Here is a 12,786-nt window from a genome sequence, read left to right as displayed (position 1 = left end):
ATATTCTTTATTCCGCTCTGTTCCTTATAAACAAAGCTCATGAACTGAACTGGAAATTCAAACTGGAAGTTCGGTTATTTTATTTGGGCATAAGGAGACATACAAAACAAAGAACCTCTTAATAAGCAGACGGCAGACAAGAAGTCGTTCTGTTCGGTTCCTTACAAACTTAGCTCACAAACAGAACTGGAAGTTTGAACTGCCAGTTCAGTAATTTCTTCAGGACACAAGGAGACGTCCAAAACAAGTAACCTGGAGAGAAGCAGACGACAGATTCTGATGAGGATTGAATTGACTTGAATGATTAATGTCCTCTATACCTGGGCTTGCATTGAGCTTATATTACTGGAGGGAGTATCGCTAGTCGCCGCGACGGCAGCGCCATCAAATGCAAGGAAATCGCGTGACTCGGTGGAAACAAAGTTCCCGCCTGGCAATTTGCCCATAAAAATGTACAATTCGGTCTCTAAATATTGGGTTTCAAAGATTTAAAAAAAGGACGGAGAACTCATCGCAAGGTGAAAAAAGATTAAATTATTTATTTCATTAATACTGGAATCATTTCTTTCTCATTAATACTGGAATAATTTCTTTCATTAATACTGGAATCATTTCTTTCTCATTAATACTGGAATGATTTCTTTCTCATTAATACTGGAATACTTTTTCTCATTAATACTGGAATGATTTCTTTCTCATTAATACTGGAATGATTTCTTTCTCATTAATACTGGAATGATTTCTTTCTCATTAATACTGGAATAATTTCTTCCATTAATACTGAAATCATTTCTTTCATTAATACTGGAATAAAAGGGGCCCCTTTTGTAATGATCCGGAAGGCGCTCCCCCCATATCTCCACCCACGATTCGGAGTCATTTCGAGAAACACTGCCATAGAGTAAACATTCAAACATGATTACCCACGTTTTGGAAATATGCTCATTCATGCTTCTGGCATGAAGGGAGAAGAGACGATATTTTATAAAGAAAAACTAAACAAAATTCACAAATTTTCTAATCATAGATTTTTTTATTTCCCTTTTTTTTATGTTTTCAATGCAAACGAGAGAGTCGTAATAGTATTGAATGTGACACATATAATTGGTCGATGGATATTTTAAATTGTAATATAAAGTATGTATTACATTCGCAACAACTTTTTTTTTCTTCTTTAACAGCAATAAAGGTAAAAACAACATTCATTTTACACACACGCACACATTCACATGCACACACACAACATGAACAGAAAAATCTATGATCGATGATGAGTTTTTTTTTGTTTTTATAATTGAATCTTCCGAAAATTCATAAACAAACGAAAAATAAATAACAAACGAACCATTTCATGATCTAATTATAAACGAAGATAATGTTTTTTTCTCGTAGGATAAACATTTATGTAATGCAAACATTTACATGACGAACGCTATAAACAAAGATTACCAGCTGAAAAAAAAAAAAATGTACGGGGTAATGCAGAAATTTCCAATAAATGACGATCATTTCGTAAATTTCCTCGATATCTTCATATAAAACCCATGCACAATATTAGAAATTTTTCATAAGTCCAATTTGGTCTAATTATTGTTGTAAACAAATTGATATGCATCGAGAGAGAAAGCTTTACAGTTAATTTTATAATGTAAGCGATTTTTAACCTTCACCGTATCTATTATCATGATTATAAGAGAGTGATATGCAAGGGGATTGTTAATTATTTATGTAAATCACTGGTAGTCAAATATTTATTGATTTATCAAATTCTTTTTTGGACCACGTCTCTAAATTAATTTGATTTGGAAAAACAGCAAAATTGATATGTGCAATTTTTAAATGTAGAATCGTACACGAAGAAACTGTAGGAAATTAATTAACATTAAGAAAACATGTTTTAGCACCTAAAATTTTGTTCCGCTGATAACAGAAAAACTTGTAATAACAAGACACCAAACACCATCAGTAATAATTAATACATGAATATCAATTGAATTTATATCAACAGGAAAACAAGCACCATTCCCGATTTTCAGCATTATTTTCAAGGTACTTCAATCAAAACATAGACAGGTATTTGGAAATTTACGGTGAATGTGTAGCAATAAGAATGGTGTTCATGAATACAGGCCCCATAGCCAGAAATTTCATTCAGGGGGGTGGGGGACCAAAGTGGTAGAATAACAGATTGTGTCTATCAACACCGTTTTTGGGGAGGGGGACCAGACCCCACACTACGGCCTTGCACGACTATGGGTTGAAATGGTGTTCTTAACACCTTAAACCAGTGATTCTCAATGTGGGCATTAACGCCTCCTTGGGAGTGATGGGAAGTTTTGGGGAGGCGGTAGAAGCTACGGGTATAACATAGGATCCTATGGTTAGATTCATTGGGGGGCAATGGGAGAAAAAAAAAAGTTGGGAAACTATGTCTTGGACACTTAGAAAATTGGCAGATCTGCATTTTTCATTTTTTTAAAATCAATTTCGTACGAATATATGTCTTAGACCAACCCTATTCTGGGCCATTGCTGAAAACTGCCACTTCTTGACCACCTTACCACCTACCTGCATTATTGCCAACTTAATCTATGTTTAACATGAACAACCAATATGTGTATTACAAATTTTTTTTTCTAAAATAAAAATGACAGATTTTTATATTTCATTTTGACAAAAACCTGCATGAAAAACATTGTGTTTCAAATTTTACACCCAAACACACAATAGGACACATAACTAAAATACACAGGTATAGTCGCAATTATGAAATAAGCATAATTTTCTATTGCGTTTTATCTTCTTCATGGCAGGCAAGAAAAAACAAAATATATAATTGCACAGAGAATTATACATATTCAAAACAAAACATGCTCGTAATTCGTGATATGCATTGCATTTTTTTTTCACTCTACTCCCAACAATATAGATTCGGATCATATAACATGTGCCAGAGACATTATATTAACACAAATTCTCAAGAAAGATGGGATAAAAGATGATTGATGCTGATGATTAACATAAATAATTTCATTTAAACGTGTTATATGATCAGACCAATGAAAGAAAAACTTAAAAACGATAAATAAAAAACAAGCGTCACAAACAAAACATAACATCTCAGATCACATTTTTGTGTACAAAGAGGTAGCGAAATCAATTTATTCCATCCTAAAAATTAACACCATATATTCCCGCTACAGCACCCTATGGCTGAACTCATTCAGATTCGATTTTGAATTGAATATTTTTATTTTTTTTTTTTCGATTCCTTCGCATGCACTCTTAAGCATAAATCTCACATCTGGAAGCGATGCGAGTTATTCCTGGCAAATATATCTCTTATTCACATACAGATGAATGAATGACATTGGACTCTGAACATTCACTAATAATGATAATTATTTAACATTCACTTTCTCCGTTTCTGTTCATTTTGACTATGATTCGGTCAAAGATCAGACAATAATAAAAAGGGAAGAAAATAAAAAAAAGAGAAAAATTGAAAGTTTTCATTTAGTCAGTTGCATCCAGCTGTATTTGTCGTTATTGTAGTATTTACCGCTAAAGGAAACAATGATTTGAAACTCTTTCGTGCCATAGTCAAAATTTCGAACAGTGTTAAAAACAAAATTACAGTGGAAAATAATTTTTCCACCAAGTTAATGGACATAAGATTTATGATAATTGGTTACCGCGATTCGATTTCGGTCTATTTATGTCTCTAACTACCTGAGTAAAATGTCTCTCACATTTTTGCAGATTGTAGTTTCTTTAGCGTTTTAGCTGTCGATTGTAATAGCTGCCAAGTTTACACATTACTTGAAAAAAAATGAGAAAACTCGTAAATGCAGTTTATAAAATGTTCATATTTGAACGACTAATTCTACAGTATGTTTGAAATTTATATTCAAAAGCCGCCAAGGTTCTCTTTCAGCAAATGAAAGTAAATAAAATTAAACTAAATTCCCATTGAAATTAAACAAATTTCAGACGTACTGAAAAATTAGGCTTTCTAATTTGAATGTTTTATCAATTGCAGCTGATAGGGTTTTCGCAGCCATCATCAGAGTGACATGGCCATACTGTCGGCATCAGGCAAAAGTGTATTTGCCGTACGGCCATTTTGCTCCTGATGATGCCAACCACTAGCATTGGATAAACATTGAAGGGAAAAAACACGAACTAACGAAAGCCTTTAAGCCCAATTTTTTTAAACAAACGTGTAAACATACTTCATACATATTTAGTTAAACCTTTCGTAAGCGACATCTCTATGGCAGTGAGTGTAAAGTTACACAAAAAACGCTGTAAAACACAAAAAGCTATAAAAATACCTAGCTCATTCAACAGATGTATATATATATATTTTTTGAAAAACAAACGTTTCAACGTGTGTAACAAAGCACAGCTGAATGCACCTGAATACTTTCATTTGTAAAAAATATCGATCTCCGAAAACAATCTCTGAAAAAACTAACAAAGTATATATAATATTTATATATGTATATATATATCACAATTTTTTTTTCTTCACCTAACGCTCCAACAACAAGCTTTATGACGATCTTTGGTGTGAAAAGTCCGAAATGAAGTTCATCTCTTCCCGACACGTCACCACAATTGAGCACCAGTTTCAAAAATTTGAATACGAAGTCTTCATTATGAAATAAGAACGTAAAAAAAAAACTAGAGCACTTGTCATCACCCGTGAAGTGCCAGTGGAACGAAGGGGGGCGCTGCTCAGAATTGTGCTCACATATACTATGAATATTTTTTCTTCTTCATAATATCAATCATTTTTGAAATTAAAAGGAACTTCATAAGGCTGATCAAGTTCTTTACACGCACACACATATATATATTTTTTACCTCACAGCCTTCTGGAGGGAACGATGAAACGGCCTTGGATACAAAAAAGACGCAGGCGCTCGAGAAAACCCCTCTAATAATTTTTTTTTTTTCGGTGGGTTCCTCAGGGCTGTCTTTCTTTTATGAAGAGATGATTGCGCGACCATGCATTTTAGCACAGAAGACCGCTCAGCAGCTCCTGGACACAGATATTGAGGCACAATCTTTATCACGCTTCTTCATAGGTAATGGCTAACTTTTATTTATTTTTTTCTTGTCTTGTTCAGCACCAAAGATATTCAGCTCAATTTGCATAGTGGTCAAATGATCCTAAGTACTCTAGAGCTGCTCGATAGCAGAACTGATACTGATCCTGAAAAAATAACGAGCACATGCTTTAAGAATACAATTATTATATAATTACAGTATGCACTTTTATGTGGGATAATTTATAATTCAATGGTAGGAGATCGAATTTTATCATGTGAAGAGTTGTTTTCTTCAATGTCTCCAATTTGTATCAAAGCACCTCAAAATGAAGCTCCTCCGTACCATCATCTGAAAAGCTGCTGCTCTCTCAACCACAGCTTTGTTAGTCTGAAGAGGTGACAAATCACTGGGAGTTAAGTCTGAGTTATAAAAACGGATGCTCCTATTTGTAGGAGTTCCTCTGTTCTCTGTTGCAGAATTCAAGTAAGTATTGTCTTTTGAGAAGAATTTAAAAAAAAAACCCCGATGCAAACATTCTCCTCTTACGTTATTCAATATTAAGTTTTTGAGGCTATTGAAGTGTCCTACATGGTGATTCCACAGTGGCATTTATCCTATACTCCATGAATTTGCTTGAAAAATATTCCTCTACAGGGAAATATTAAATTTGTGGGACAAACTTTAAGAGGTGATATGAAACACCTAAACGAGCATTTTTGGTCATAGAATGTGAGGTCAAATTGCACTAACAAAGAAGTTTATCAGAGTGTTTTTGGAGAGTGCACAAAAGAACTTCACCAAAAGCAAATACCATATTTTTCTGACAGACTTGCTTATGATATAAACCATAGTTTCCCAAACTTTTTGTTCCATCGCCCCCCCCCCTTCTTCAGAGAAATTTTTCTCTCATCGTCCCCAACTCAAGTGAACTCATAGGATCCTATGTTATACCTGTGGCTTCTATCGCCCCCTTGGACCTTTCCATCGCCCACTTTGGGAAACACTGATATAAACTATCAACCATTCGAAGGTGCATATGCACCTTCAGATTGGAATGGATTTTTTTTTATCAGTGCAAGGATCATATGTGCAAGATTATGCTGCACCAAACAATCATAACACAGTACAATCACTCATTGTAGAATTTGCATTACCCAGGTTATACGTGAGAAGGATTACAACATACCAATACCCTGAACCCTCAAAAAGTTTATTGCACTTATTGAAGCAAATCCGTCAATAAAATAATATTTGCTTTCAGTGAATGGGCATGCACTGCGTTGCTTGTACCAGGAACGTTTCCCAAACAGGCATGCTCCTCATCATACAATCTTTGCATGTCTACACAGATTTCATGCAGTAACAATGTGAAGTCAGAAGGTGTCAATGTGGTCATGCAGGTCGAAATTTCAAACACCTTCTGTAGCATGTGTGCAAAAAGCATACATGCTACATTTGACAATGTAAAACTCGTCATTAAAATGCTTTATGTTACACTAACATGTTGCTGTTTCTGTTCTTGTCTTCTTTGCTTCATTTCATCCTAACTAGTGTGGAAGGCATTTCCGACCATGCAATGCTATGCAATTTCAAATTTACTTTGTGCCCCACCTCTCCTGCAAGTTTGTTGCACTGGCAGTAAATCAAACTGTATTTCCAGCTCATTGCGACGCCCTAGAAGCCACTGGTTTAGAGATATCAACTGAGAAATCCATGCAATTTTTTTTTCTGAACTTGCCCATGTGCATACACAGAAACAACATTAAAATAAAAATAGTCAATTATGAAAACAAAATTCACAATACAAGTTAATTAGGGGATACAATACATAAAATTGAAGGATACACTAAACAAAACCAAAAAGAAAAGAGAAGGAAAGCAGTACCTCAGTCTGAACCATGCCAGGCCTTTGTGTGCGTAAAATTCGTACAGTTTGGAAAATATCAACAACACCTTCATACTGTAGGCGCTCTAGTACTATACTGAGAGTTATAAAAACACCAGTTCTACCAACACCAGCACTAAAAAGAGATTGAGGAAGACATTATTCAACTTTGAGTCTTTTAATACATCATTAATTAAAAGGAACAAAACATTAATTGAAGGAACAAAAGTCAATGACAGATTATAGAAAATAATGTAAAATAAACTAATTAGAGGAGTGAGGCCTGCAATAAAATATTTTCAACAATAAAAAAAAATTCATTTAGGAAAAGTTGCAAATTTTACACATAAATGGTGATACATCATTTAATATTAAAAGTATTGGACTCTGAAATATTGGGCTCTGAAATATTGGGCTATTCTGAAAATGAGCCTGCATACACTTATATCCCCCCGGGGACCAAATAAAAATGACTTCATAAGCAGGGTAACAATATTACGAGTGAACCCACATTCACTAATATGCTGGAAGTAGCCAATAAAAAGTGATGTTGCAGGCCGGGTGATGTTAAAAGTAATGACATTATATCGAGGTCTCACTGCATTCATACAGAAATTTCATACACATAGGAATAATAACATTTACTGGTTTGAAGTACTATTGATGAATGAATACCTTTAATTCAAAAAATATATTCAGAGTAAAAGAAACAATATAACCAAGTACAGATTTAAATAACCCTAGAATAAATGAATTTTGCAAGATCATCGACCGTGCACACACTCACCTACAATGTACAGTGATAGGACCTTCCTGCCCAAACTGTTCTTTTGTTTTGTGGACCTGACTGATAAAATCGACGAATCCTTCACCACCTTTAGGCACTCCTTGTTCTGGCCAATCCGTATAGTGAAACTGTCGTATTGTCCTCGATTGTCCATCCTGTATTAAAAAGTAAAAGTTTTAATATGAGGTTGCCGAACAGAACTTGGGTTAAAATCTGTGGTAAGATTGAAGATTTCCATTAAAAAAAATCTTTCATGCTATAGTATAAATATACGCCGTGGTAAAGATGGCTAATGACATTCAAATGCTAAAAAGCTGAAAATTTGCAGATTTAATGAATTTATTCACGAGTCATTCTCACTAAATTGGACAAAAGAAAATAAATTTAAACAAAAAATCTTAGGGACACTTTTTTTTACCTGCTGATAAATGAAATAGTCAGCAGCAAAATGTTTATTCAAATTCATGGTAAGAAAAACTGATTCAAGTTCAACAATATTAAGAGATAGACAAAATGGCACATTCAGATTTGGCTATTTCAGCACTAATTTGATATTTAAGCTTGCAACACATATTCTGTCTATGTTTGTTGCTCATTTTCAAGTTGCGCAGGCGCAGATACTCTGAACAGTTTTTTTGTCATTGTATTTTCATTTGTGTTCCTCATCCCTTTTTTTTTTTTTTTTTTGTCGATTTTACAGGGATAACAGACTTTTAGTTTGTCTTTGTCTTGCTACAGCATGATAGGCACTTAAAACAAAGTCTTCAGATTAAAAATTATTGCAGCTTGTTGTTGCAACCAAGAAACCTGTATTTTTTAAATTTACATTTCTATCTCCCAGCTAACTTACGATCAAACCTTCCTAAAGTCAAGCATAGGCATACACAGAATTTTCTGGGGAGGGGGGCGGTTCCTGCAAAATAATACCATAATCTCGACTTGGCCCCCCGCTAATGGGTACAGCAATGTAGCCAAGAGAGAGACATCTTCACATGTTTTGCAATACTGATAAAAAAAAAAACTGATGCGTGTTGAAAACATGTGCAGAATTAATAGAAGTCTCTGAACTGAAACACGATGATTGAACAGATGTGATTAAAATATACTCAGAAAATGAAATTTACAAATTAAAATTATTTTTATTATATTTTCACAAGTACCAAAATTAGCCTTATTCTAAGTTGGAAACACAGTACTTGCACACAACACCATGGCAAGTTGATCACATAGATATTACGTAAAATTCAATAACAACATTATCCTTATGCTCAGATCGGATATCCAATGTTTCACCATTAATTCTAAATCATTATCGAGAAAACTGGCGCTGAAAAGACGGCATTTTGATCTGAACACTCCAGCTGTCAGACAAAAAAAGACTTACGTAAGTGGTGTGGTGGACGGAAATTTTGATCAATGATATAGAGGGAAGAAAAAGTAGAATAACATCATAAATTTGCCAAACACGTGTGAACAACTAGATTGAAAGGTAGTGAAAATAGGTCAGCTCATTTCTGTGTCTTATACATGCAGATGAAAAAGATAAGTTCCAAGAATGTCAAGACCGTTCAGATCGATGCAGTCTTTTGCATTGAAAGAATGTGTGCTGAAAACATAAGCTCTTTTTTTTTACTCTCTAATGTATTTTTTATTAGCTGAATCTTTTATTTTACATGAACTGATTCAAAAACCATCCAGAGAGATGGCGGTACATCTAGAAACCGATTCCGAGGTGAACACTAGTTAATCCGGCCCAAGTCACAGTAATACTGATGATGAATGCCGCTTAAATTCAGCTCACAATGTGGCCATTTCAAGTTGGTGCACGAATCCATATCAATAAAAATGTTCATTAGCCGAATCCATATTAGTTAGCTGAGGCAGAACAATCATGAAAAAACCTTCGTTAGCCAAAAAATGTGTATGGCAAGTGATTTTATACATAAATTATCATTTTTGCTCTAGATCTAATATGATTACTGAATGGCTTAAAACTACATCCCTCATTTTGTTTGACTAAACTCCTAAAAGCAAATTCCCCCCCCCCCCCCCGCTCTCTCAGGCCATTTGGCAGACCCATCATATGTATTCACAAACTTACCCTGGCATCTGTGACTTTGAATTCTCTCAGGATATATTGTGGCATATTGTATTCAGTGATTGGATCCACAACATAGTATAAATATCTTTGAGATCGCTCACTCGGCCAGTATTGATGACATTTCTCCTAAAAGTAGAAATGGGAAAAACAACTATTAATATGCAAAACATGTACAGATAAAAGAGAGAGTTTTTAAATGAAAAAAGGCTGAAGATAACCGCGGTTGAAAAAATCTTTGAGAATACTCTCACTTCCTGTTACTTACCCTATTGAGTTCTTTAAGTTTTGTTAACATGACTATTATGTTACAGTTATGCTCCCATAACATTCTCCAAAAGTCTTCTGTTGTTTCAGCTAGAGGACCTTGTGTGGCAATATAAGCATTCCTATATTTGTAACCCTGAGAGGAAACACCAATACATAATTAAATGTGTGTGTGTGTGTGTATTTAACAAGAACTCTGAAAATATGAAACGTGATAGAAAAAAAATTACTTACATCTATATAATTGGCATTTATATAATCTGAACCATCCACTCCCCTAATTGGTTGTAGGCACACACGTGTTGACTCATCTGAGAGGAAAGAGAACAAAAATGAAAAACAAACCTTCTACTTATAGGCAACATTAAAAAAAAGTAAATAATCAAAAATCACATGAGATGAGAATAGGATTAACTGGTTTTATTGAGCAATTTTTGGTTCTTTTGCTTCTATTTGTTTGCATAAAGTGCTTACAAACACAAAGGCCACAGCAAAGGCTGTGAAAGGATGCTGATAGAAAATATGGATTCTAAATATAACCGAAATACAGCGTCCTAATATAAGGCATATACGTATCACAAAAGAAAAAAAATATTTAATACTACATAATGCTTTGCCCACAGAAAAGATTAGGGTTATGTATGAAGAGCTTCTCGATTTATATCACTTTGTTTATCGTACTTCTTTTCAAACGCATCAATTGCGTTATAATTCCTGACCCTCGGGGAGGTAACTTATTCCATTTATTAACAACCCCATCAGAGGAAAAACTGCCCAAGACACCACAACCTGGAATTTCCCTTACTAAATGATACTGGTGTATCCTTGTAGAAGCAGTTGATCGAAAAGCAGTGTTATTGAAAGCAAGTTATGTATTAAAGCAGCACAGAACCACATCTAATCTAATTATTTTCAATTTCTTGAGAAGTAAAATGTTCCATAAAATTCAATTCTTTAATATCAATAAAGAAATAGTAAAACATAATTTGAACAAGATCGTTTTCCGACTTTTAATTTGAAACATAAAAATGACGCATTTGCTTTATCAGTAAAACCTCTCACCAGTAATGTGAAGAGAATCTAGTTCAGCGAAAGTCATCTAATGCATCAAAGAAGGAATAAAACCACGAAAAAAAAAACAATGAAAAATTTATCAGGAAATGAAGGGGCTTTTGACTTGGATTTTTCTCCCAATATCAGGAGAGGTTTGTGGATCCTGGAATGTAATACGATGTTAAACCTCTCAGCCATTGACCCAGATAGATGGCAGGCAGGGCTGACTTAAGAGCACCGTGCCCCCCCCCCCCCGCAAGGCCAAGTGATTTTTCTGAGGCTCTACCAGGAAAATTTACATGCACATACTCCCCAAAAGTTCATTTTTGTGAGGTTTCCGGGTTGGCCCATGCATTAGGACAGGCACTGGCAGCAGCATGAAAAAAACCAAATTTCCCCTCCCAAAAGTTTTAAAAACTCCCTTAGAAAAATTTAAATATTCCCTCTCTTCTCCATGCTGCCCAGGTACACCGCACCCCTTGCTTTAGCCACCCCTACTTGTGCATGAACAATTAATAAATTCAGTTTCCAGAAACTACTCTTATTAATTCATCGAAAAAAAATTTTTTACATGAAAAAACGTAGAAGACATATGAAGAAAAAAATATACACAAAGACGAGAGGCATTAATAATATACTTACAAGGAAGAATATTCATTAAGCGATTTTTGAATTTGTTTACAGGGAGATTGGCACTCACAAATTTGGCAGCCTTGCTTGTCATGATACTTAGCTTCTGTGAAAAAGAAACAGATTTAATGATTTAATTCTAATTAAAATGAACGATCGCTGCGCATCCTATTAAAATTCGTGAAGAAATGAATGCCGATTAGTTTATGAAAACGAATTAAAATTAAAAGAAATGGCAGATTACTTTGAATTCTGATTCCATGCCCATGCAGTTTTCGCCAAGAACTGGTTGCATGAGCTGTTGTACATGCGCATATAAGCTGCGTGCAGGCACTTCGGTGATCCCTGCTATCACAGCTTCTAAAACGGCATCATGGGCGAAGACATATTGATCTTCTGTCTGCACCATGTAATTCCTTTGTGCTCTTAAGCATGTCACGTGACCGTAAATATCAACTGTGGTCTCGTGTTTTAAGCGCTCCAGCATGGAGTCTATAACTACGTAGCAACCGGTACGGCCAACACCAGCACTGAAAAAATAGTCAGAGAGAGTGAGGTTAATTCTGCATAAAATGAGCAAAAGATAATTATTGGGCATCGGTGATAAATAGAATTAAAAGAACATATTTTCATAAGTACCTGCAATGGACAATAACAGGACCAGCATCTATGGGGTTCATTGATTGTACCCTCCTCAAAAATAAGAGGAATGGCGTTGGGTAATCTGGAACTCCATGGTCTGGCCATGCCGTGAATTGGAACTGTCGAACTTCTCTCTTTTCAGGGAACCCCATCTGAAATTGCATAATATGATAACAGGATATTATAACTACTTTATATGCCAGTAGCTACAAAACCCGACACTGCCCGGGTTTTCTTCACTTACTGGGAGGATTGAAAAAGTGACAAACCATTGTAAAGGAATGAACTATTACATAACATACATAATACTTTACAGCAGGGGCATAGTCAGAAATGTCCTTTGGGGGGGGGGGGACCAAAGTG

General features: G+C 35.0%; 1 protein-coding gene across 9 annotated transcripts in view; it reads right to left on the bottom strand.

Moving 5' to 3' along the window:
• Window positions 1-1,013: 1,013 nt before the first annotated feature.
• The window catches only part of LOC149080960 (tyrosine-protein phosphatase Lar-like), a 745,683-nt gene continuing 733,910 nt past the window's right edge, over window positions 1,014-12,786 (bottom strand). For all 9 annotated transcript variants that reach the window (XM_089237674.1, XM_089237681.1, XM_089237682.1 and 6 more), the window contains 9 exons: window positions 12,421-12,575; window positions 12,026-12,311; window positions 11,794-11,887; window positions 10,333-10,409; window positions 10,100-10,234; window positions 9,835-9,960; window positions 7,734-7,888; window positions 6,947-7,082; window positions 1,014-5,224 (listed from right to left, as the gene is read on the bottom strand). In XM_089237674.1, coding sequence (XP_089093800.1) covers window positions 5,156-5,224; window positions 6,947-7,082; window positions 7,734-7,888; window positions 9,835-9,960; window positions 10,100-10,234; window positions 10,333-10,409; window positions 11,794-11,887; window positions 12,026-12,311; window positions 12,421-12,575 — 1,233 coding nt within the window. In that variant the 3' untranslated portion in view covers window positions 1,014-5,155. The remainder of the gene's footprint in view (window positions 5,225-6,946; window positions 7,083-7,733; window positions 7,889-9,834; window positions 9,961-10,099; window positions 10,235-10,332; window positions 10,410-11,793; window positions 11,888-12,025; window positions 12,312-12,420; window positions 12,576-12,786) is intronic.

The sequence above is a fragment of the Pholcus phalangioides genome, unplaced genomic scaffold, assembly GCF_987345545.1.
Source record: "Pholcus phalangioides strain wild (caught in Gottingen) unplaced genomic scaffold, Ppha-v1.0 ptg000010l_1, whole genome shotgun sequence".
Taxonomy (NCBI): domain Eukaryota; kingdom Metazoa; phylum Arthropoda; class Arachnida; order Araneae; family Pholcidae; genus Pholcus; species Pholcus phalangioides.
Note: the sequence above shows the minus strand (reverse complement) of the source record. Positions and strands in the feature narration are given on the sequence as shown.